General features: G+C 33.7%; 1 protein-coding gene across 5 annotated transcripts; it reads left to right on the forward strand.

The window, feature by feature from the left end:
* Window positions 1–1,485: 1,485 nt before the first annotated feature.
* On the forward strand, window positions 1,486–24,715 carry ACTR10 (actin related protein 10). Of its 5 annotated transcripts, XM_016129001.2 has the most exons (14): window positions 1,539–1,680; window positions 2,665–2,835; window positions 3,984–4,056; window positions 6,545–6,627; window positions 7,453–7,561; window positions 11,589–11,696; window positions 13,464–13,531; window positions 13,786–13,865; window positions 15,051–15,086; window positions 17,930–18,009; window positions 18,091–18,164; window positions 21,241–21,322; window positions 22,259–22,460; window positions 23,541–24,385. In XM_016129001.2, exons 3-14 carry the CDS (start codon window positions 4,048–4,050, stop codon window positions 23,720–23,722), a joined length of 1,113 nt encoding a protein of 370 aa, XP_015984487.2. In that variant the 5' UTR covers window positions 1,539–1,680; window positions 2,665–2,835; window positions 3,984–4,047; the 3' UTR covers window positions 23,723–24,385. The 5 variants fall into 5 exon arrangements, with proteins under 5 accessions (XP_015984483.2, XP_015984484.2, XP_015984487.2 ...); XM_016128998.2 differs by lacking the exon at window positions 2,665–2,835 and having other exon boundaries at window positions 1,489–1,680; window positions 23,541–24,715; XM_016128999.2 differs by having other exon boundaries at window positions 17,930–18,164.
* The last annotated feature ends 1,967 nt before the right edge of the window (window positions 24,716–26,682 follow it).

The raw sequence follows: 26,682 nt of genomic DNA on the forward strand, positions 1-26,682 counted from the left end.
AAGGAAGAATCCTCCCCTAGAGCCTTCAGAGAGAGAGAGCATGACCTTGCCTGCTAAAACCTTAATCTAGGACTTCCAGCCTCTAGAACTCTAAGAGAATAAATTTGTTTTAAGGCCACCTAGTTTGCCATACTTTATTACATCCTTAGAAAACTAATAGTCACGAAAAACACAGGATAGGTAAAAATAACATGCTGTAGTTTCAAAATCGTTTCACAAATTTAATCTCAATTGATCCTCAAAATGCCTTCTGAGATATGACAATTTGTAGATAAGAAAATGGATGTTCAGAAGTATGAGAGACTTGCCAGAGGTGGAAGAAATAGAATATGAATCCTAGTGAAGGGTCCTGTTCAAACACTCTTACTCTATTAAGCAAAATGTTTCATCATCATCCACTCTTTTTGAAGTTTCCTTCCCCATTGCCATTCCAACTTCATCCTCTTACCTCTGGCAACTTGCTTTCAGGAAGATGATCAGTGAATTCGACTAACATCACATTGCCCAAACTTATGCAGTGTTCAACCTTAACTCTTATTAAGATCTTACCCTTATAGGAAAGTTCAGGTATCTACAAAAGGTAAGACAGACATAGTGGAAAAAAACAAGTCATTCCTCTTCTTATAGTCTTAGAGACAAGGCAGAGACCTAGTCCAATAATTCGTTTCCATGGCAACTCCGGCAGAGAGAGAAACAAAAACCAGAACTATGAAATGATAAAGTTGTAAACTATCTACATTACAGAATTCCTACTGTGTGCGCATATTGGCACAGAGTTACTAAATTTTCTCCGGTTAAATAGAAATCCTTGGTCAGTGTTCTTTCCATTAAACCACCTTGGCCGTTCCTCCATACATAGATTCGTAGATGCTATTTTAACTTTTTTTGGATTAACATGAAAACTTTCGGCGGAATTACTACCAATAAAAATACGTACGTATTATTTTTTAAAGCATAATTTGTACAGGCTTTGAAACCACAAAGTCTTGGGGTCCAATCCTGGCTTTGCTGTTGGGGCGCTGCCAACGTTAATCTCTGTTGAGCATCGGTTCGCACAGGTAGGAAGATAACACCTATTCTCTGTATTTCTTGAGAAGCATAAGTTATAAGCAAAACATGACACAGCAAATGTTGCCCCAAGACTGCATAAATCAAAGTTTTTGTGCTTTCGTCTTCCCCGAGTAGCCACCCGGTCACCAAAGAGGTCGCCATGGACCAGGAGGGAAAACCTTAAACGCAGTCACCACTTGGGGGCGTGTCCGGCAGGAGGACCAGAGGTCGGCTCCGCCCCACTTAGGGCGGCCGCTGCGCCTGATCGCCTCTGCCAATCTCGGTCCCCGCGCTCCCTGCGTCCAGATCAGCGGCGGCCGGCGCATCTCCTCTCTCCTAGTCCAGGGGACCGGGATGCCTGAGAGAATGTGCGTCCGACGCGGAGTGAGGCACAGCCTAGGACAGCCCGGGGCCGGCGCTCCGCGGCCACGTGAGGCCCCCGCCGACGCCACCACGGGCTCGACGTCGCCCCGTTGCTGGCCGTTCCCCCTGAGAGCCGAGGTCCGTCGGCTTCTGCGTCCGCGGTCTCCTTCTTACGGCGTGGTTTTCCACCATGCCGCTGTACGAGGGCTTGGGGAGCGGCGGCGAGAAAACGGCGGTCGTGATAGATCTAGGAGAGGCCTTTACCAAGTGAGTGGCCGCGGCGCCGGCTGCGGTCGTCCCGAGGGTGGGCGGGTGGCCGAAACCCAAGCCTCATCTCAGGTTCGCAGGGCAAGCGTCTCCATTCCTCCTCCACCCTCCCAGTACCTCCTCAAATGATGGCGCCTATTATATCCACCGTGGGCGATGAGAATCTCGAGGATTTGGTGGTGAGGTCAAGTTCTGAATCCTAGGGAGGCCCAGAAGGTTCGGGATATTTGCCTTCGCCGCCGCTCCGGGTTACTCCAAGTCGACCAGACCTTTTGGGGTTACCAGTGCAGGGAGTGACAGCGATGACCTGGACCCTGCTTTCTCTGGGCTTGGCGATTTAGGAAGCTAGCAATGAATTGTAACGCCGGATGACGTTCTTCATCATTGAAGACCGAATGGAGCTTCTGTTGTTGCCGGAAATCCAGATATGTTTAAAATGGAGCCATTGCTCCCCAAGAGTAGTAGGAAGTCAAATTAGGGAGACTAAACACCTTAAGAAGTGAAACTCCATAGATGAGACTCAGGAGATTGTGCCCCCTCACCCCAGGCTCAGATTAGAAAATTTAACATGTTTTAAAAGGCGACAAACGTATGGCGTAGATCCTTTTGACGACTGAATGAAAGCCACGTATACACAAATCTTAATATATTTGCACGAGTTCAGGGATTGGCGGACTATCATAGTGGTCCTTGGACTCCAGGTTGAGAACCCTTGTACTAGGCTCAAGAGAGAAAGTGACAGCTAAAATTTCATCTTATATATATTTGAAATAGAACATTTGAAAACATATATGAAGTCAAAATAATGTTTGTCATACAGTAGGTATTCAATAACTTTGTTGAATAAGTGGTCAAAGAGCCTATTTAAGAATTGGAACTCAGGTGCACCGGAATTGAATTAAACATAGTCCTTGGTTCATAACATTCACTTACTGTTCTATGCAAGATCTTTCCTTTTTTATATTTTCTTATTTATGTTTAAAGGTTTATTTCAATAGCATAGTAAATGCCTTTAGGCCGACACCCAAAGATAATTACATTGGCTATGTTGAGAAATTGAGAAGCAGAAAGCTACCATAGAGGAAGATGATTATTGACAAAGACAACAGGAGGGTGATAAGTCAAATTTATGAAGTAAAAGAGGAATCGAAGTTGGTGAGTGAATTGCATCCTAGGAAATTTGAGGTGCACTATGCATGTAAACATAGGTGATTGGTAGAAGATGGAGCAAGCTATCTGGGAATAGGAGAAGAGCAGTACTGAAAACTGGACAGGACAAGAAAAGATACTGTCAAGACTAAAATGGTGATCATTTTTTAGCAACATTTTAAGCAAAGTTTTATTTTACTAACATGAAACAAATGGAAATATCTAAATACTCAGAAAAGTTTTTTAAAAGGATGAAATATGCAATTTTTAATATGATAGCAATGAAGACTGTAATGTAGGTAGAAGCTTATATGGGTTCGTGATGCATGGGTTCATGATAGCAATGAAGACTGTAATGTAGGTAGAAGATTATATGGGTTCATGATGTATGTACTGTGATTATAACTATGTTAAATATTAATAATTTAAAAAGTAGACATGTCAGTATAGAAGTTTATATATTAGAATGATGGACTTATGAGTAACATATGAATTAAGTGACATGATACAGTATAGATCCAGGATCGTAGAGATGCATTGCCTAAAATTCAGGTGAGGGTGGCTCCATAGTATAGTGGTTAGTAGGTCTGCTTTACACACAGAAGGTCCTGGGTTTGCACCCCAGGTGGAGCCACGGACCATACCCTGGGTGTGCCAGGCCCCACTAGTGTGCCTGGGGTGCCAGGCCCTGGGTACACCAGGCCCCAGGTGCATGCTGTGAGGAAGTGGGAGGAGACACCCTGCCTTCAGAGAGCCAGTTCTTGAGGGGAAATGGCAGCATCCATAGGTCAGGGGTGGAAGTGGTGGTGGTTGGGGGGAAGATGTAATTAAAGAGGGAAAAGTAAAATTCAAGTGAAATTAAAAACTTGAAATAAATGCTGCCCTAAAACAGTATTCTGCTTTATGTCAGTATTGCTAATTTGAAACAGTGTTTTTTTTACCTTTGATAGGCAGTTATGAGTAAGTGGTGTTAAGAATTGGAACTCAGGTGCACCGGAATTGAATTAGGTGGTTTTTTTTTTTGTCTCTCTGAATGCATCAGAGATGTTTCCAGTTGTTTTTGTGACTACCACTTTTAAATAGATACAGAAAAATTTGTTTCTGTGACATATATAGAATATTATGAATATTTCAATTTTTGTATTTATTTACAGGTGTGGATTTGCTGGAGAAACTAGTCCAAGATGCATAATTCCTAGTGTGATAAAAAAAGTTGGCATGCCTAAGGTATTTTTAAAAACAAATTAGCAAAATAAATACTGTACTGTAAAATGTTTTAAAATGTGACTTCAAATAAGATTGATCAGAATAGTGCTGAATGTATAATTTATGACTGTAGCCCAAGAAAAAAATTTTTAGTCTTTAGTTTGTTTTCATACCATAAAATTCACCTGTTTTAAGTGTACACAATTCATTGATTTTTAGTAAATATGTTAAGTTCTGTAACCATCACCACAGTCCAGGTTTAACACATTTTTATCATCCCAATAAGATCTCTAATGCCCATTTACAGTCAATCACTAATCCCACCTCCAGCACACCACTCATATTCTTTCTGTCTCTAAAGATTTTCCTTTGCTGTATATTTTATGTAGATGGAATTATATAATACCAAGAGAAAGTTTTTAATCTTAGTAAAACAATTTTCTGAGCTTTATAACATAGAATAACTTTTTCTGACCCTTTTCAAAATATAAGCCAGGTCTTCAGTCCTTTATGTGTAATTCCAGAATCCAAAGAACTGTGAAAAACATTTTTCAAAAGACAGTTTATTTTCAAAGCTAATTTGACAGATTAGGAATTATAGAACAACAATAATTTTGAATGCCATAAAATTCACCTATTAAAATCAAGTATCACCTAGGAAGACCAGGTGCTATAGGCATAAAAAATAAATAAGGATTGTACGTTGACAAGGTCCTTGCAATCCTTGAGGTCAACCAAGGGTTGCCTTGCCTATTAAAAAAGAAAAAAGTTTCTACTGGAACTTAATATTTGCATCCTTGAAAAACCTAGCTTTGATCATTAAAACAGACTTTTGGAAAAACTAGCATTGGGGCAGACCACATAAAACCCATATAATTTTGTAATCAGAGCGGTAGTGAAAACAATAATTGATCCGTCGGGAAAAAATTGGAATAGCTTTGGCTTGCAACTAAATGTGGCTAGAGGCTCTCTTGAGGATATTTCTTAAATAAAATGAAATAATGGATTGAAAATGTTGGTCAGTGGGTGCTAAGACAATGCAAATGGAAGTGAGCTCTGAGCCAGCCAGTGTGCCTATTGTAAAGGTTGGACCAAGAGTAAATTCAGCCCAATAGTTATGAAAGGGTCCCTCTGGGAAGGGAGCCCCTGGTGCATAGGGTCATATAAACTTTTTAAAATAGATCTGAAAGGATGCTATCTGTACAGCCACAGAGTTGATGACTTTCTTTTTCTTGATGAAGGCAATCACTATTATAATTTTAGCTCATCTTTCCTAATATGAACTAATACAAATTTCACATTAATACAGACAGTATTCCCTTATTTAACAATTGAATATGAGAATATTTTGTTTTATAGAAGCACATGTAGCAGAAGAGACTAGTACATCAGTTTATATTTGGTATTGGGATGCATCAATAAGATCAACATATGAAATATATTGATCAGAAATCTTTTTAATTATGCTTGATTAGGAAATTATTTTACTGTTTTCAAGATTTTAATTTCAAGATTTGCTGCAAATCCTAGACAAGCCAGAAATATAGTAGATATTTGTAGTATGGTATTCAAGGTGTGACGAAAGTTCCTGTCTTCATTGTTCTCATTTTGCTTTATAGTCATTGGTGTTACTATGTTACTAGATAGATTACTGGATAGATCCTGACTGGACTTAAAACTTTTACATTCTCATTGGCACTTTTCTTAGTGCTTTCAGCTCTTTATCTTAAAAGACATATATGTAAAGATTGATCTATATTCAGCTATGCATGGTTGGAAACCTCGAAGCTACATAAAATCATGAAAGTTGATAGTCTTTCCTTTAAAAGAGTAAATGAAGAGTCTGACAGTAATGTATCAGAGTACTTATAGCTTTCTGAAGATCATAGGTAAAGCTCTTGTTATATATTATTTTTGGCAGTACTGTTGGTTTGATAGTATTTGCATATACTGCTTTAGTGCAAATGATGTATGTTTTCATTTTTATTACACATATTTGTGAGTTATATGCTTTGAGCTTGGCACTGTATCAAATGAAGGAAGATATGTCATAAGCAAGCCAGAAATAGTTATTGTCCTGTGGAGCTTGTAGACTAACAGTAAGGTAGACATTTTACAAGTCATTAAGTGGGGCAATGTTACGAAAGGAAAAGTGTCCATGCTTTGGGAGTGATTAAAAGCCTTTGATGCTTTTGAATCGATGCTGATTTTTATCATTCCTGCCAAAATTATAAGTCTAATGGAGGAAAAACGCAAATGAGTATAGCTCTTTACTTCCTTGTGGATGTACTTTTATCCCCATAAACAAAAAAAATTCCATCATCTCGGACATGCCAGTTCTTAAGGATTCCTAATGTAAGTGATTAATCTACATTTAATGTTTGCATTTATTCTCAATACAGATTGCTTTTGATATATCACCAGAAAATGCATTAGTAAAAATAAACATGTTTTAATAATGTGGGATTATTTTATTATAAATTAATAACGTTATTTTAATTTTTCATAGCCTATCAAAGTTGTTCAATATAATATCAATACAGAAGAATTATATTCCTACCTAAAGGAATTCATCCACATACTGTATTTCAGGTAGGGTGCAATTCTGTTTGTTTTTCTCCCTGGCTTTTGTGATTAGATTTTCCTGATGCCAGTCATAGTAATATTTGGATATATTACATCTGATAGAGAAAAAAGATTGACTTCCAGTGCTACTTTTACTTGCTTATTTTCAGCCTTTTCCAGATATATTTGAAGATGCGAAAACTGGCAAGCATAGGGAGATAGTGAAAACAAATCAAATATCCATTAATAAAGGGGACCGAATAATTAAATTGTTGTACATCCATATAATGAAACACACAGACACTAAAAAAGACTTCTGTATCTATATGTACTGATACAGAAAGTTGTCTTAGATATATTGATAATTGAAAAAAGCAAGTTGCAGACCAACATCTATGAAATGACTATTTCCGTTAAAATATATACGTGCACATATACAATAATAAATACATACAAAATGCTGTAAGTGGTAGTTTCTGGGTAATAGAAGTAGAAGGTATTTATTTTTTCCAAGTTATAAACTTCTATAATTGGAGTTTTGTGAGCATTTATTACTTTTATAACCTAAATAAAGAAAATGTCTTCTTAATTGTTCAAGATATTCAGACTAGGCTGTAGTTTTTCTTTTCTGAGACAAATGAATTAATAGATGTGAAGTTCCTGACATAGTGTATGGAATGTAGTAAGAGGTCAGGAATGTTATCTTTCCTGGGTAATAAAATGAAGATGTCTTTTTGTCATAAAGAATCTTAAGCTAATATAGTATAGTTTTTCTATCATTAACAAATTGCATTATGTACTAAAATAAATACAAACTGTTATTTACCTTTAAAAACAAAACTTACTTTTCAGGCATCTGTTGGTGAATCCCAGAGACCGCCGAGTTGTGGTTATTGAGTCAGTACTGTGTCCTTCCCACTTCAGAGAGACACTCACCCGTGTTCTTTTCAAATATTTTGAGGTACTTGTTTTTTATGTTGTTGTTTTGGGTAGGTACTCAAAGCTTAAACTAAAAGGTCCTCATTTTATTTCCTTTATCGTATATACTACACAGCACATTAAAGGAACCAGATAACAGAGTAAACGTAAGCCTCTTCAAATTCATCATTTATTTTCTTTCTTTATATGGTTATTTTATGCATAATTAGCATTTCATCCACTGCTTAGATAATTGAAGATTTCTTCTTCATGATATTTCTGTTATTTTAATATGTTTTTCTATTTGGAAACTTTTTTTTTTTTTTTTCAGATTTAAGGAGTATATTATGTGCTGTTGAGTTTTTGATATATTTCTTCCAGGCCTTTCTAGATTCTATTGTTTAGGTATGCTACTTTTTCTAAATTCTTCAATTCCTTCACTTTAGATTTTTAAGTTCTTCTTAAATGGACTATTCAAATCATGTTTCCCTTAGACTAAGTAGGCAGTGCTGGGGATAACTTTCATCTTGATATTAGTAATATTTTTTGTGACTTGCATTTCATAGAGGTCAAAATTATTTTAAAGACCAAAATTATGACTTAAGATTTTACATTTTATATTCTACGAAAAGATCATACAGAAAATATAATTTAAATTTTTAAAAAATCTCTGCCTTAGGAATTTAGGATTTTTCAGCAAGAGAAACTATAAGATTGTGGAAAATGTGTACAGTACAAAAGAAATTAAGCACATAAATTTATTTTTCATACATTCTACTGAACTCAAAATATATCATAAATCACAATGTCCTTATGAGATAAGGGCAGTTAATATTTCTGAGTTATAGTTTAGTAAGACAGAGAAACAGATTACATACCCTCCCATATATACTGATATCATAGATTTAGAAATTTGGTTTGTATTAGGGAGAACAGAAAACAAAATGAGAAGTCGTTTCAGTTCTTATCTGAATAAAATAGATGGTTCTCTATTTTTCTACTTAGAGTTTTAGTTGTGTTTGTGTATCCTTATTTCATATATGACTAGAATACCTACTATATCTACTTAGGGGAAATAATAGCCATTATTTTATTTGCCATTTGGTTATGATAGGCTTTCATATTTTGATTGAATAAATTATGATATTCGGAGCGTCACCAGATCTGGCAAATTCTCACTGAAAAATGTCACATAAAGCTAAGGATTTTTATAGTTCTTCAATTTAATTTTAACTGCTATTTAAAATATTTTAAAAATATAGTTCATAGTAGAAACTTTGTGAATAAAGACAAGAATTCTTTTTCTGTATTTTCTGTATTTTCATTTTGATATAATGGCATCTCTGTTAAGTTTAGAATTTTTCTCCAAATCTGTTTCTGAACCTCTTTTTTTTCCAGCCTTATTGAAATGTAGACAATTAATTGCTCATATTTACATTGTACAATTCAATGAGTTTTTTCTAATTATAGTTGGCATACAATGGCATATTAGTTTCAGTTGCACAGCACAGTGATTAGAGATCCATATAACTCGCAAAGTGGTCACTCCACTAAATCCAGTACCCCTCCTCCCTCTTACATATTTATTACAACATTGTTAACTTTTCCTTAGGCTACACTTTATATCTCCATGACTATTTTGTAACTATCCATTTGTGCTTCTTAATCTCTTGGCCCTTTTTTGCTGTCACCTCAACTTTCCTCTCATCGAGTAGCCCTCAAAATAGTCTCTGTATTTATGAGCTTATTTCTGTTTTTGCTGTTGTTGATTTTGTTCTTTAGATTCCACATGTATGTGAAATCATGTAATATTTGTCTTTATCTATCTAACTTATTTCATTCAGTGCTATACCCTCTAGGTCTATGAAGGCAATATCTTTTTCCATCCCCTTCCTTTTAGTCTGTGTATAGCTTTTAATCTGAAGTGAGTCTCTCGTAGGCAGCATTTGTAGGGGTCTTTTTTCTTATCCATTCAGCCACTCTGTCTTTTGGTTGGAGCACTTAATTCTTTTCCATTCGAGGTACTTGTTGATAGGAATTTAGTTATTACCATTCTTTATTCATGTTTTTGATGCTCGTTTTTCTTCTTAAAGAAGTCCCTCCAACATTTCCTGTCATTCTGGTTTGGTGTTGTTAAATTCGTTTAGCTTATTTTTGTCTGGGAAGCTCTTTATCTGTCCTTCAACTTGAAATGATAGCTTTGCTGGATAAAGTATTCTTGATTGTAGATCCTGGGTTTTCATCATGTTGAATATTTTGTGCCAAGCCCTTCTATCCTTCATAGTTTCCTTTGAGAAATGAGCTTCCGGTCTTAGGAGTGTTCCCTTGTAGGTAACTAACTGCTTTTCTCTTGCTTTTAATATTTAACCTTTGGCATTTTAATTATGATGTGTCTTGGTGTTAACCTCTTTGGGTTCATCTTTTTGGGGACTCTCTGAGCTTCCTGGGGTGGTATGTCTATTTCCTTCACTAGGTTAGGGAAATTTTCTGTCATTATTTCTTCAGGTAGCTTTTCAACTTCTTGTTTCCTTCAGGTACCCCTATGACATGAATCTTTTTACATTTAATTGTGTCCCATAGGATCCTTAAATAGTTATTATAGTCTTGGCATCTTTTTTCTTGTCGTTCTGATTGAGTGTCCTTGGCTTCCTTGTCCTCTATATCGGTGGTTTGATCCTCTTCTTTATCTACTCTGTTTATTCCCTCTAATATGTCTTCATCTCAGATAATGTGTTCTTCATTTCCAACTGGTTCCCTTTTATAATTTCCATTTCCATTTTTATGTTGTTAAAGTTCTCACTGAGTTCCTCTTAAGTTCATTGAGCATCTTTATAACCAGTATTTTGAACTCTGCATCTATTGATTGCTTGACTGCATTATTCCTGGATATCTGTTCTGTTCTCTCATATGGTTTCTGCTTCTTTGCCTTCCCATTTTTGCTGCCTTTTTGTGTCTTTTTCTATGTACTAAGCAAAGCTCCTAAGTCTCCTGGTCTTATTAGCATGGCTTTGTGTAGTAGGTGTCCTGTGGCACAGTCCTGAGAGAGGTTAAGCTGCAGGCCAAGTTTACCCCCAGGTTGCGCCCCCCCAGGGCCACCTGTTAAGATTCAGCAAGCAATCCACAGATGCTGTACTTATTGTCACCTCAAGAAACCACTCCAGAAACGGGGCCAGCTGCCACCAGTGTGAGTCTTGGTGCTGCTCAGCAAGGAGCACCTGATTTGCTGAGGACACAATTGGATGTGGCTTTGGTGGGACTGCGAGTTGGGTAAGATGGAGCTTTAGGGAAACCTCTAGTCAGAGTGACCTCTGTTACCAGTTTGATGATGTCTCAGCTATGGCGGTGCTATGTCTGCACACTGAGGGTGGTGAGGGCTCAATAGAGGACCATCGGATACCATTAGCACTTCTGCCCAGGAGAGAGCTTTGCCTCCGGCCCGCACTCTGACAACTCATTGTCCCCCTGTAAGTCCCCGGTGCCCCCCGTGTAGCCGACCCAGCACTGGTGCTCAGAGCAAGCAGGTCTGTCACTGTGAAAGTCTACTCACAGACATGTCCCTGTCTGTAGCTACCAGCTGCGGGCAGTGTTGCGTCTTCACCTGTCCTACCTCTTACCGTTGGAAGTTGTAGTGCTTCTGTTCATCTAGATTCCAGGCAACTTTGCTTGCTGTTTGCTCCGTGTTTCTGTCACAATTTTGATTTGGTTGCCAGAGGGATAAACAAAGCGTCTATCATCTACGCCATCCCCCTGCCTCCTTCTGGACTTCTTCTTTTATCCTTTTCAGTTTTTTGTCCAAAAGAGAGAGAACAAGAATTAATAAAGATGTTTCATAATTGTCATTTTGGTTAAAACAATTTAGAGGATTTAAAGACTTGTTATTTATTAAAATATATTTTAATTATGTGTAAATTCAAATCAATGAATTAGTTTAATTTAATGCGATAAAATGGTTGACTAGGTATCATAATATAAATAAATATAACGTTTCTGTGAATTTTTTCAAATGTATTTGAAATGTGAGGGAAACACCCTTAACTGCTGACACTCATTCTGGTTTTGTTGTTTTCTAGGTTCCCTCTGTCTTGCTTGCTCCAAGTCATCTAATGGCTCTTCTGACTCTTGGGATAAACTCTGCCATGGTCCTGGATTGTGGATATAGGGAAAGCCTGGTGTTACCTGTATCTTTTTTGTGAAGCAGCTAATTTTGCAATTTTTACTCTTTAAGATAATTAGGCTTATTACCAATGGTTTTTTTATTGCATCAGTCTATTTTGGATTACTATGTACAAATACAAATTACTATGTGGAAAAAAATCACAGAATTGTAAGACTTAAATTTAGTTTTTATGGAAATTATTATTATAACTTAATCCCAGTATATACTCCAGGGATTAGACCTCACGAATATTATGTTCAGTTTTTAAGAGGAACATCAGCTAATTAGGAGATGTCAAAGAGTTGACTAGAATAGTCAAGTTCTAAGAAAAGATCTTATGGAGAGTAGACAAATGGAAATGAGAAAGTTAAATCAATAAAAATTTAAACTTCTGGTGACTCGAAGTCTGTCTTTAGACGGCTTGCTGTGGAATACTGAATACATTTTTTTCTGTATCCAGGGGCTGTCATGGAGGCAAAATGGCATAGGGGTTATGAGTTCGGGTTTTGGAATCAAATACACACATAAGTGTAAATCTCAGCTGTGCTTCTTACTAGTTGTATTATGCTGCTTCAGTAGCATAATCTCTTTGGGCCTCAGTTTCCTCATCTATAAAATGGGAATTATAATAATTTCCCCTCACCAGGAGTATTGGGTGCCTTGAGTGAAGTAAAGTCTTTTTACCAAAGGACTTGGCACATAGTAACTTGCTCAGTAAGTGGTGTAGTTTTTACATTATTCACCTCAGGTAAATTCCTTGTAATTTACACTGTTCCAGAATAGAATTACTGAATATAAATTGGTACATTCCTTGCTATTAGAAGCATTTAAGCAAAGTATAGGTAAATATATCCCAGACATATGACAGTAGGCATTGCTACATTGAAAAGGAGGTCAAAATACATAAATGCAAGACTCTTGGAATTTTGAGATCTATATGCGTAGTAGAAGAAATATTATGGGAAGGATATCAAGACTCATTAGCTCCTAAGGAACTAAATTAGGCAATAGCTTTTTAAATATAAAGTATTTTGTGTGTAAGTCTTGTAACAACACTGCAATGTAAGTATTACTGTATAAATGAGAAGATTGAAAGTTTGGATAGATAGTTGACCCAAGGTCATATAACCAAGGTATATACTCATGTTTGTCTCCAAAACCTATGCTTTTATTAGTATATTTTTTACCTTTTCATAAATATACTTTCATACATACACCTACAGAACATCAGCAAAAATAATATATAAAAAAGGTAACAAACTCACAGTACAGTATTGTGCACTACTCTGTCAGCTATGTCTAATAGAAATACAATGTGAAACATGTAATTAAACATTTTTCTAAGCTACATTTTAAAAAAACAAATAAGAGATGAAATTTGTATATTTAACCTAATATATTCAAAATATTATTTGAATATACAATCAGTATAAAAAGTTGTAATCTGATATTTTACAGGGGCTTTTTTTGTGCTAAGTCTTCTAAATTTGGTGTGAAGTTTCTTATAGCACATCTGAATTCAGACTAGCCACATTTCTGGTGCTCAATAGCCTCATGTGGTCAGTGGCTGCTTTATTGGACACCCTAGCACTAACTAATGAATTCTCTGTGTGTGTGTTTGTGCGTTTAACTTTTTTCTTTGGAGTATGGAAAAAGACTATTTCTCTGTAGCTTTTAAAAATAAGAAGTAAGAATTTTCTGATATCGAACAGTAATGCAAAAGGTAAGGAAAAGAATAAGGAAACCACTTTTAGCTCTTAAAATAGTAATACCCTTGACTACACTATAGATATATGAAGGAATCCCAGTACTGAATTGTTGGGGAGCACTCCCCCTAGGAGGAAAAGCTCTTCACAGGTGAGTTTCTTGGAATTTAGCACATTTGCTCTACTTGTGTCACAAAAACATGCAATTTTCTGACAGTGATTAATAGAGGATTTGTAATATGGACATTTAACGTTATTCATTTCATTCCATAGTATTCTTTAGTGTATTCATCTTTTAAGGATAAAACTACTTAAAGCATCAAAGTGCATTAGGTAGTAAAAGTATTAAATAAGATAAAGATATTATTTATAGTATTTTAATTCCAGTAACTTTTTTCCCTTCAGGGAGTTGGAAACTCAGCTATTGGAACAATGTACTGTTGACACAGGCGCTGCTAAAGAACAGAGCCTTCCCTCTGTGATGGGTAAAGTCATTTTAGACTTTTAAGAGTTTGCATTCTGTTTTCATTCTTCAACTTACATTTTTTTAAACCTTATTGCGTAGTTATTCTCTTTTTCCCCACATCTCTCTGATGACATTGCTCTAATTATAACTTATTGAACTCTTAATCACCAAGTCTAGTAGTTGAATCTTTTCTAAAACTTTTGACATTGTGGATTATCATGTGCTCTTGACATATCTCTCCCCTTGGCTTTCAGTTATACTGTTGATTCTCAAATGTATCGTTGGGCCTGACCCTTCTAAACATGATATTCTGCTTCCAACTGGTTATTAGATATAAACTAGGCATGTCTCTAAGCAACTCAAACTTAAGACTTTCTGAAGTGAACACATTATCTCTTCTTCCAAATTCATTTCAGCAACTTATTCTTAAGTTTCTATCTTTCTTGATGCAAATTATTTCATATAAAACAATCAGAATATGTTTACATGTTTAACAGTGGGTTAAAAATTCTGAGTTTAGGAGATTTTGTACTTAGGTTAGAAAATTTTTGTTTCTGAGTCTGATTTGGAAAACAAGATTTTTAGCAACAAAATCATGTATCCAAACATCCATCTTCCAAAAATTGTTGTTACCAAAGATTCTTAATATAGATTTCTTTGAATAGATACTCTCTCATTATTTAAAATGTCACCTTTACCTTGAAGGAGAAAATTAAAAGTCTGCATGTGATCTTTTTAATAATATGTATTATGTTACCATGTTATTGACATTTATTATCACAGGAAAGATAAACAAACTTGAAACTTCGCTTTTTGTAAAAAAAAAAAAAAAAAAGTCATGTTTAAGCCCTACATTTCTTCTAAGTACCACGAGATAACTAACAAATCTTTTTATGGTAGAAAAGGTAATTTATATCTAATACCAATTATTCTACTATATTTTTAAGATCTCTTGTTTTAATGAAATTGTGAGTATATGACATCCTATAGCACTTTGTACACATCTGGCTTCAAATTCTGTGCTTTGGCTGGACTCTGATGAAATTTCCTCTCTAAAAGCAAATTTAATTTTTCTGTTTGGCTTTAAAAAAAATTATAGCACTTACAATTTTAAAATTTTTGCTGAAATGGAAATGTGAATGCAATTTAAAAAACTTTTTTTCTTATTAAAGTTATATAGTTCTAAATAAAATTTCTGTTCTAGGTTCAATTCCAGAAGGTGTCTTAGAGGATATTAAAGGTAAACTAAGTTCCTGTTTATGTCCCTTTCATCCTTGGTTTGGGGGCATGCATTTTAAAATATTTACACAAGTATAAAATATATTAAATTCATAATGTAATATCCTGAAATATTTAACATATAGGCTGTGGAATAATATAAAATTTTAAGTTTTCTTCAGATTTATGTAAGCTTTTGGCTTTATTTATGATGTGTTATTGAAGAAACTTTTCAATTGCAAATATGGTATACAGGGTTAATAGGGAATTAGTAGTTTTCACAGTATGAAATAACAGTTAAATTGCTTAAGAAAGCCACTAGTTTTTTTTGTCGTGTAGTTTTTTTACTCTAGTTTTTAAAATAAATTTTTATAAAGTCAGTCATTTTATTGACTTCAGAAATTCTGTATTTGGAGCCTAAGTATATTGGATTCATTTTAATAAGATATATTACTTGTCCTTTGCTAGAGTGCATTTTTATGATATTTAAATTGAGTTTTCTGGTATTTTGATTCACTAAAAGGAAAAGCATTTAAAATGTAATACAGTGCTCTCCAGTACTGAGAGTGTTATGTAAAATTAATATTCTAGAATATTTAATAGAGAATTATTAATGGATCTTAGAGTTAAATGGACCTTGGAGATAATCTGGTATAATTGGGGCCCTGAAATATGAAATGATTTGTTTAGTGTCTCACAAAAGGTAGAGTTAGAGCTAGGACTGCAAAATAGCTCTTGCTATTTTGTATATTGTATTGCTTACTTATGCAGTATAATTACCTAAAATTTCTTCAGTTATTACAGAGTTTTGTACAGGCTTACTGCAGTATCTCAAAAAATACAAAAATATCTCGGGTTAAATAATAGTTTCTCTTCCCTTTTTTTAGTGCTTTCCCCCGTGATATAACAATTGTTAACTATTCGGATTGTTTTTTTCTTTATAGCCTCTTATTTGTGAAAAGATGTTTAACTTTCCCCTTTGTCAGGGAAACACATCTTTGTTTGTGTTGGCAGAAATTTGAAATATGGACACCCAGCATTTGTGCTATTGTGGGAAGATAAAGATAAATATATATTACTATTAGTAAAGACTGAAGATTAATCTTTAAGAAAGCAATCTAGTATATTTATTAAAATTGAAAGTATGCATCCCAACTAAGAGGGGAATGTTGAGTGAAATTTGGTAACTTCATAATAAAGAATACTATGTAGTTATTAGAAAGAAGGAGGTAGTTGTATTGATTTAAAAGATCTGTAATCCATTAACAGAAAAAGCATTATTGAATAATATATACATTAGAAACCCATTTCTATTAAAACAAGTATGCAACACACATATTCTCACACATTATGTTACTTATGTAATTCCCTAAGTTTTTTAAAATTATTTTTAAATTCTTAAGTATAATTTATCTGTTCTTGGCTTTTTAATTCAGTGAATGAATTTAGTTTCTGTAACCTATTTCCCATTTGCCCTGAAAATGCTCTCTGGCAGTACTTGGCTGCAGCATTTATCCCAAAATAACTCAGAGATTACAGTCCTAACCTTATCCCCAAAGTTTGCCACAAAATATCTTGCTTTTATTATTATTATCACATCGCTCTAGTATATTGATAGTCTTTGAAAACAAATGATGCAAACAAGTTACAGCAAGAAGATCCTGCGAGAAATTTGTTATTTTTGTGTAGAATGATGTTTTCTGCTTTGTGTCCTTCCATGCTTTTGAAATTTACCACATACACAAAAAATTAGTAAATATTGATAATTGTATACATTTCTGTTATATTAGGATTAAAGACAAGTCCCGTTTAGAAATAACTCCAAGAACAGTTTTTATATTTTATTTTCACATTGAAATTCAGTCATATTTGCTTCAGCCTCAAAGATTGTGCAAATTAAATTAACTCTGGCAGCGAACTGCACTTTTTTTTCTAAATGGGAAATAGGTTAAAGAAGGGCACCTTCTTCTGCCAAGTATATAATATCTTGTAGGCTAAATTTAACCTGCTTAGATAGTTCAGAGGACTTGAATAAAATATAAAATATGTAAGTAACTTGAGCACCTAGGCTTACTGTCTAGAATATTAGCATATTGTAGATTCTTAAATATATTTTGAATTAGTGAATAAAAATAACTAATATATAAATATATATTTAACTAACATGCTTTGTAAGTAATTACATCATTAGATTTTGTGCATTGAACATCAGTTTTGTCTCTACTTAAAAAATGTTTTATTCCTTATTTCTGAAAATAATTTGAAACAGCTTATAAAAGGTGCTTTGCAATATAAATAATCTTTAAAAGAGTAAATATTCCAAGTGCAAAACAAAAATAAGGTGATATAGTAGAAGGAAAGTGATGGTATTGGTGTATGCCAAGAGGGAAAAAATAATCATGCAACAAAACCATAAACTAAGGAGAGCAAAATTTAGTTGGTTTTCACTAATCAAGATTTTAAAAAATCAGAAATTGATACATAAGATTAGGATAGAGATGTAAATCAATCTTATTTTTAAAAAAAGTTCTTTTTAGTTAGAATAACTACATTTTTATATGCTAAAATTTATTTTTATTATGGTACACTTTTATAGGGAATATTAAGAAAAATAGTTTCCTGAGAGGTGGTTTTCTAAGAAATGTGGTTTTATGGAACATAAACACGCAACATGTCTTAACTCCTTGGTGAATGAAAAAGTTTTTTTATTCGTGAATAAATTTTGAAAATCTAATTTAAAATGGGTAATTTATAAAATTTGAAGGAATGGGTGATTAGCATGCTCACTTGGATAACATTGTTTTAACGGGGACATAGATTAACTCAATCACAAACCATAACTAAGCTTGCTTTCTTTCCTTTAAGTGCGCATTTGCTTTGTAAGTGATCTGAAGCGTGGACTACAAATCCAAGCAGCAAAATTTAATATTGATGGGAATACTGAGGTAAGTAAAAATAAACGTATATGTATATATTTTTTTCAGAGGTACACTTGTATACTTAGGCTCTTAATATTTATATTTCAGCGTCCCTCACCACCACCAGATGTTGACTACCCGTTAGATGGAGAGAAGATTTTACATGTCCTTGGATCAATCAGGTTAGACCTTAATTTTTATGAGCAAAATAATGAAATAAAATAAATTTTTGGTCTTTTAAAATATTTGTGTAAGTCTTCAATATTATTAATAACAATTATATGTTTTTCATTAAATCTCATCCATGATTAAGTTCATTATTCAACTTTTAATTTTATAAAACTTTAAAAATTATTGTTATTCATCAGAGTAATTCAGAATTAATTTAATTTATGAAACTAACCATTTTTTGAGGTGGAGAATAAATTCGGATACTTTAAAACAGGGTTCAGCAGACTTTCTGTAAAGGGACAAATGATAAATAGCTTAGGCTTTGTGGGTCATATGGTCTGTGTTGCAACTACTCAGCTCTTCAGTTAGAGTGCAAAATCAGCCATAGATAATATGTAGATAAGTGAACCTGGCTCTAGTAAGCTTTTGTTCCAGTAAAACTTTATTTGCAAAAAGAATAGGCTGCATTTGACTTAAAGGACATAGTTTGCTGAATTCTGTTTTAAAACGTTGTCAGAAAGAATGCATTCTTCCAAATATGCTGAATCTTTACAACCAGTTAGTAGTAATTCACCTTTTCATTATTCATTAGATTATTCTAAATGATGATGCAGTTTAAGTTGTTGTTAAGGACTTACACAATTATATTGGCAACAATATAATTTTTGTTTATATCCAAACTTTATAAAATTTGTGTTATAAAAGTTCCATCTGTAAAATATTAGATCAGAAGATATACAGAAAATAATTATTATGCAAATATTGAAGATCCTATTAGAATTTGAGATAATTAATATAGAAGTTGAGATATTAAAAAGATATGAAAGGATGAACATAAATATACAGATAAAGATGGTAGGTTGGGGGAGCAAAAAGTGAGAAAGTAACATTTTTTGCTAGTGACTTTTTATCATTTTATCTCATATAAGTTATATTCGCTAAATTAATACTTAAATTTTTTCCTGATTGTTTAATAGAGCTTAGAAGAAAATAAGTGTGTAAGGAAATTCAACTAATATGGCACCTTTTGGGTTACATTATATTAGAGAAGTACATTGGGAATAAAAAAGCCACTATGTTTCACTTTCCAAACCCAATTTACAATTGTTTGCTAACGTATTTTTCCTACCACTAAAATCTAGTTTCATTGAAATCTTCTAATTAGATACAGTTTAGTGGTAAATCAGAAGAAGGGTCATTTAAAAGAAAGTACCATTTTTTAAAAATCATATACTAAACATTTTATTTTAACTTAAAATTTATAAATAAGTATTTATTTGCCAGATTTCTTTCTAAGACCCCTTCTTTAAGGATAACTCTGCTTCTAGAGTTCTAAGTTAAGTTTGCATGAAAGAGTAATTCGTGGTTTATAATTTCCACGGTTTTTTTTTTTTAAGTACAGTGAGAATTTAGTTATTTGTGAATTACTCTTGGTACAGAATCCCTCTGGCTACTTTCTTCCAGACTTTTACAGTTGTATTAAACATATAAAAAGACCTTACAATTATTTTGTCTTTCCAAAGCATTCAATACAGTTAACATAGAAAACACAACTTATTTTCAACTCTAATATTTTATTGGTTAAGTAGTAATTGTTAAATTACATAATTTCAGTATCAAATCAACCACTAATAAAAGATTTGGAAAAAGAACACTGATCCTTAGTTACCATTTAACTCACCTGGTAGAAGCAGAAGCAAGCAAGCATAGCAGCAAGTAGCTGACTAGCCATGAATGTTCAGAGAACTACAGACTTCGGTATACTTTCCTGATGAAATGGAGAAAGTTAACAAGTAGGTTGAGTCTCATGAAGAGAATTTTATGTTTTGAAAAAAGTTCAAAAAAGATTTAAATAGGATGCATGTATGATTCCGATTTTTTTAATAATAGTGTTTATATATCCATATGTATAGTTACTTTTGCATTACATTCATCAGGATTCAGGTTGGGTACCAGTTACACAAACATGAAAATAGTGGCTTCAACAGGATAGACATTTGTATCATTTAAAAGGAGTTTGTAGTAAGATAGTCCAGACTCATACATCTTTCTAGCTATCATCTTTGGGGTTTAACCCTGTTCCTTGAGGTCCAGTGTGGTTGCTAGAGTTATAGCTACGATTACATCTGTGTTTCAAGCAAGCAGTCCTAGAAAGGGAAAGAAAAGATGCTTCCTCTTCTTTTTAAGGAAACTTAATAGAAGTTCCACATACTGCTTCAGCCTCTATCTTATTGTATGGTACTTAGGTATGTCTAGCTGCAAAGGAGGCTGATAAATAGTTTCAACTGGAGTGGGACATTGTAGCTACCTTAAACATGGAGTTCTTTTTTTTATTTTCAAATAATTATAGATTCACAGGAAGTTGCAAAGATAACATAGAGGGATCCCATGTATTCTTCACCCACTGTCTCCCAGTGGCTACCTAACCATAATACAGTATTAAAACCAGTAAATCGGCATCGAAGTAATGTATAGTTCTGCTTAATTTTATCACAGGTAGATTTCTGTAATTACTGCCACTACAGTCAAGATATAGAACTATTCCACTGCTACAAAGATTTTCCTTATGTAAAAATAAGTTTCCTTTAATTTGAGAACAAACAAAAATGGAAAAGGGGTATTTTTACTAGGCAACTAATAATGTTTGCCATGTATAGTTTTTAAAACAAATTATTTTAGGGAGGGGAATGTCGTTTGTGTTTAAATCTATTGTATTACTACTACTGATCTGCTTATTGAATCTTACTGACTTTTACAGAATTCTGCTTTTCTGTTATTAGGCTTAAGGAGGTATAACTGGACAAAATATATGTAAATATATACATATTATAATAATAATTGTAGCTAATACTTAGGGAGTGCTTCCTGTGTGGCCGACACTGTTCTGTTAACTCATTGAATCCTCACCTCAACACCTGTAAGGCAGGTACTATTATTCTCTTTATTTACAAATGCAAACACATGTTTTAATAATTATTCTATATTAACATAGTACTGGTACTTAAAATATGTCCATAGAAGGAATGGTATATTCTGCATCATATTATGTGATGCCAACAAAGCACTCTCTGCTTTTAATCTCATCAGAGATTCAGTTGTGGAAATTCTTTTTGAACAAGATAACGAAGAGAAATCAGTGGCCACTTTAATATTGGATTCCCTTATGCAGGTATTTTTATTTTGTAAAATGTTTAAATTTATGACTATAGCCCTTTAGAGAAAGTTTTTAAATGTTATTTTCTGTGTTTTTATTTTAGCCGTTGGTTACATTTTTTAGCTTTTATGTTAAATTTTATAGTTAGTATTACTTTTGCACTAAGATATGGTATCTACAACATTTAAAACCAGGGGTAATAAATACTATGGATATATCATGCATTTTTTCCTAGCAATGATAACAGATTCTTATTTTGTACCTAGTGTGATTTGTAGTTTCATCAGATGCAGGTTTGTGTAGTATTGAATTTTAAATTCCATTGGGTGTATGATAACATGTCTCTTTTGTTTAATGACTGTGGAATTATAGAACTCCATGTGAAATACCATCACCTTGGAAGATAGGGCTTCCCTCTGAGACTTTTCTGAAAAACATAACATCAGTGAAGGACTTTAACATTCCTAATTCTTAGAACTGATGTAGAAACATAATTTTTCTAAGAATGTTATCTTCCCACTTGACAACAGTTCTGGATATAATACTGTGAAGATAACACCTTAGAAAAATTAAGTTTCCACACTTTCCTCACTGAAAAAGGTATAAAAAGTTATTTCTTCTTATGTTGTTTGCTCAACTTAGTCATTCCATCCTGAAAATGAGAATACTCACATACTACTTCCATATACCCTGTGGAATTTAAAATTCTATACTATTAGATTTTAAAATCTTAAAGTTATATATGAGTATCCGGCAATATTATCATGGTGGTTATATTTGTTTCATGAAAAACTCCCTCGGTAAAGAAACCTTTCAGTGGCCCCTTTTATAATACAAATGATCACCTATTTAATTTGTAATGCATAAGCTGTATATTTTCTTAAACCTAGTCAAGCATTATTTATACAGTTGTGGATAAATCCTTTTTTTTTTTCCTCTCTTGAATAACAGTGCCCAATAGACACCAGGAAGCAACTAGCAGAGAACTTGGTAGTCATAGGTGGCACATCTATGTTGCCAGGATTTCTCCACAGATTACTTGCAGAAATAAGATATTTGGTAGAAAAACCAAAATATAGAAAAGCACTTGGCACCAAGACATTCCGAATTCATACTCCACCTGCAAAGGCTAATTGTGTGGCCTGGTTGGGAGGTAAGAATTTAGTTTTTAAAATGTAATGATTATATAGTAATTAGTCCTTGAATGGTGTAACTAATGGATATATTAGAATAGATGATTCAATGTTCAAAATTGCCCACTTAATAAATAGAACTATTAACTTTCTTTGATAATCGACTTTTCCTTAAATTATTTATTTTCAGTATTAGATACGTATTTGTCTTGGTATTTGCACTTTGATTTTTTAAAATAAACTTTGTCCAAGTAAAATCACCCTCATAATAGTGATAGTTATGTACTTATTCCAGTGATGCTACTATTCCTTAAAACAGTTGTTTTAATTCCTTCCAAAACTAGTTTGTGAGCCATATAAAAATTGATCTCTTTATAATTATACTTTATTTTGTGACTGAGTTCATTGAGTGTTTCAGAAAATAATAGTTTTATTGAAATAAGGATATAGTGTAATAAAGAGACTACGTTAAAGAGAAAAGCAGTCATGGATATCTATATTTGTATACACTCGGATATGTATTTAGTGATGCAGTTGCAGCTAAAGTATTGAGATTTAAATGGATATTGTATTTCTAGTAAAGTAGAATTTTGTCAGAATGTGTTTTGATCTAGGACAATGTATTTAATTACTAAATTATTTTTTAAAGACTTTCTTGTGGGTCTTTATGAGGTCTTCAGTATAAATTCTTAGGGCATTATCATGATGCTTTTTGGGTTTTACAGTGCCCTTTTATTTATTGGCATATAATCTTAGAGTTGTAGCAAAGAAAACTAAGGGTATTACTGTATTTACACAGAGTTGGAACTGTTTCCACCACACTCTATCTCACTTGCTTTTAGAGACAGTAATACTTATCATTTTTACTATAATCTACTATAGGCTGTTTAATTCTATGGGCTTTAACACAGAAGTTACGGCTTATCCTATTTAAAAAAAATCTATTGAACAGCTAAACTGGAATTAATTTGAAGAATGTGAACATGCATTGCTGAATTTTATCTGTTCTCTTCTGTTATAAAATGAAGTAGATATACGTGTACATAAAATTTCCTGATAAAATTTTTCATCTTAGCTATAAAAATATTTTTACCACACAGGAGCTATTTTTGGAGCACTGCAAGACATACTTGGGAGCCGTTCAGTCTCAAAGGAGTATTATAATCAGGCAGGCCGTATTCCTGATTGGTGTTCTCTTAATAACCCACCTTTGGAAATGATGTTTGATGTCGGAAAAGCTCAGCCACCTCTGATGAAGAGAGCATTTTCCACTGAGAAATAAAAGTTTGAATAAATTCAACTTTGCTTTATTTCAAATATCAGATCAATTATAAACAAATTGTACAAAGTATGTAGGATGCTGTCAGAGATGACTTGTGGAAGTAAAAGCATTTATGTAATTACTCTTCGCATTAATATTTAATTCTCTTGACTTTTGTGTAGCTAATGCTTATGAAATTTGTTGTAGTTATATCAAAATATGGTAATGCAGTTTAGCTTTAGAACTTTGTTACACAGCTCATTTTTCAAAAACAATAACAACATAATTCACATCTGTCTTGGGCTTTAGAGACTTCATTAGTTTCATTATTTTCAGCAATTATTTCATTTAAAGAATAAATAATATTACTATTACCAGTTATTTCAAATATTAATGTAGGCCTATTTTTTTAAATCTGTTCGTTTTGGTGTTCACATGTCCATGTTATAATAATGTGCTTTTCCAGAAATGTAGTTGACTCTTTGGACCGAGAATGTTTGGTAGTATAGTTAAGCATTTGTTAAAGCATGGAAATGTACACTTTCTTACTCTACAGTTTCTTTTATGAACAATTCTACATTTTTAAGAAAAAAGATATTTCAGTCTTATGCAAAGATATTTCATTTTATGTATTTTTATGCAACTGCTTTTTGGACATTTATCATAAAATCTTTCATCTTTTCATGTGTGCTTTTTATCTTCTCAGGGCAGAGATTCTTTGAAATATGTACTTGGTCATTGTTTATTTTTAATTTTTGTTTGTTTTTCTTTTTCTTTTTAATGAACTACTACCTCTTATGAAATTTTGCTGATTTAATTCTTTCTAGGTACCTTTGAAGATGAGAAATAATACATATCTACACTCATTCCGGAAGAGAGTAGGAATTGACATTTTCTGGACTATATATCCCAAGTCCATTCTTACGTATAGTTTAATAATTTCGATTGTCCTTATCTGGATCCTTCCTAGTTTTGCCATATGCTTTATGTATTAAAGATACTAATATCAACTAATACTCAAAAGAGCTTGTTCCTGCCATTAAGCATAGGAAAGGATTGAATTTTTTATATTGGTGTGTTGTGGATGTTTTACTTTTTAAAATACTTCTAGCTCTATTTTGTCACTGTGTACTACTATTTTAGTGGCTCAAGTCTAAGACTCATTCAGTATATATTGACTGTCTGCTATGTACCTAGTGTAGTTTTAGTACTTTAATGGTACAACGGTAAGACATGAACCTTTATCCTTAGGGGTTTTACAGGTCAGAAGTGGGTGTGTACACAACCGATGATAAAAACCAGAATGTCATAGGTGCCATAAAGGGTTTTAGTTGCTTGTTACTGATATAATTGTGACCAGGGAGTCAAGGAAAACTTCAGAGGAGGTCTTTGACCTTGTTCCTGAATTATGAGTAGAATTTAGTAATTGGGGATTAGTTTGAGCTAAGTGGATCGAATTTTCTACATAATATCTTAAAGCATTTGGCATTGAGATGAGGCATTGCTAATTATAATTTAGGATTAGATTATGAAGTACTTGAAAACAATGGTAAGCCAGTGAATAAAACTATGAAAGTTCAATTTTGTCACCCATTTTCCTAATACATTCTTTCTTAAAAGTATCTCTGTCTTCTGTTCCTACCACTTGTCCACAGCACCCTTTCTCCCAAAGTAGTGATCTTTCCCATAACCACATTAACTGTAACTGAGGCACTTAGGGTTTTCATCTTGTATTTGTTTCTATACAGGTTTTATCTTCCTTTCTGGAATATAAGCTCCATAAATAAACAAAGCCCCTTTATTTCTTAACTTTGAAATCTCCTAGTGGGGTTGCCAGGACTAGATGTACTATAAATTGTCAATTGTATGGATTTACTTTTAACATTGTTATTTTTAAAATAGTAAACAATTTCTAAAATTCTAGTTTTTGTCAAATTTGGATTATGAGAAGTTTTTTATCCTCAAATAAATAAGAGATAGGATCTCTGACCAAAGTAGACCTTTATAGCTAGCTGTAAGGTGGCAGATACCTGGTGGCTGAGGTTGACAAATGGAACCCACTGTTAAGAGTTGAATTGTGTGCTCCAGAAAGATGTTGAAGTCCTAACCCCAACTACACGTAAATGCGACCTTATCTGGAAATAGAATCTTTGCAAATGTAATAAGATTAAGGTGAGATCATTGGGGTGAGGCCTAATATGACTGATGTCCTTTTAAGAAGAGGAAAATGCCATGTGCAACAGAGATACACAGGGATGTTAAAACTGAAGGAAAGATTGGAGTTATCCAGCTGCAAGCTAAGGAACACCCAAGGATTGCTGGTGACACCAGAAAGGTAAGAGAAGCACAGGACAGATTGTTTAAGAGCCTTTGAGAGCATGACTCTGCCTATGGCTTGATTTCAATCTTCTAGCCTTAACTCTTGAGACAAAAATTTTGGTTGTTCTTTGCCACCCAGTTTGTGGTACTTTGTTATGGCAGCTGTAGAAAACTAAGACACCCTTTTTAATTTACTAGTTCAACACATTCATTGAACACCTGCCAGATGCTAATTTAGGTGCTTCAGATACATCAGTGAGACAAAAATCCTGCCTCTGTGGACCTACATTCCAAGGGGGTAGGTAAGAGTAATGAGACATAATGTTACCTTCTATGGGAAAAAATAGGGTAAAGTGGGTGGTGGTGTAGTTGCCAATCAGAATAGGGTGATTAGGGTTTGGCTCACTTCTTGGTGGTTTAAAAAAAGACAAATCAGGCAAGTGTGATGTAATAAGGGATATATCTGATCTCTACCTGGTTCCTGACTCAGAGTTCCTAAAACCCTTATAATTTCCTGAATGATAGAGATACTAGGAGCATCTTTATACAGCTTTGAAATTTCCTGGGTACATAGGAGTGTCTTTTGTTCTAATGAGGCAACTTTTGGTGGGCTCCTGAGTCCCTTCAGGATAAGGGCTAGTTACCAGAAAGACCAAGCCCTG

Source organism: Rousettus aegyptiacus, unplaced genomic scaffold (genome assembly GCF_014176215.1).
Source record: "Rousettus aegyptiacus isolate mRouAeg1 unplaced genomic scaffold, mRouAeg1.p scaffold_m13_p_3, whole genome shotgun sequence".
Classification (NCBI taxonomy): domain Eukaryota; kingdom Metazoa; phylum Chordata; class Mammalia; order Chiroptera; family Pteropodidae; genus Rousettus; species Rousettus aegyptiacus.

Excerpts from the sequence above, each read along its gene's own strand:
- ACTR10 (XM_016128997.2), top strand. The coding sequence starts at position 1,604 with ATGCCGCTGTACGAGGGCTTGGGGAGCGGCGGCGAGAAAACGGCGGTC. Across the intron at positions 6,628-7,452 it reads ATCCACATACTGTATTTCAG|GCATCTGTTGGTGAATCCCA; the intron begins GTAGGGTGCAAT and ends CTTACTTTTCAG. Across the intron at positions 22,461-23,540 it reads TTGTGTGGCCTGGTTGGGAG|GAGCTATTTTTGGAGCACTG; the intron begins GTAAGAATTTAG and ends TTTACCACACAG.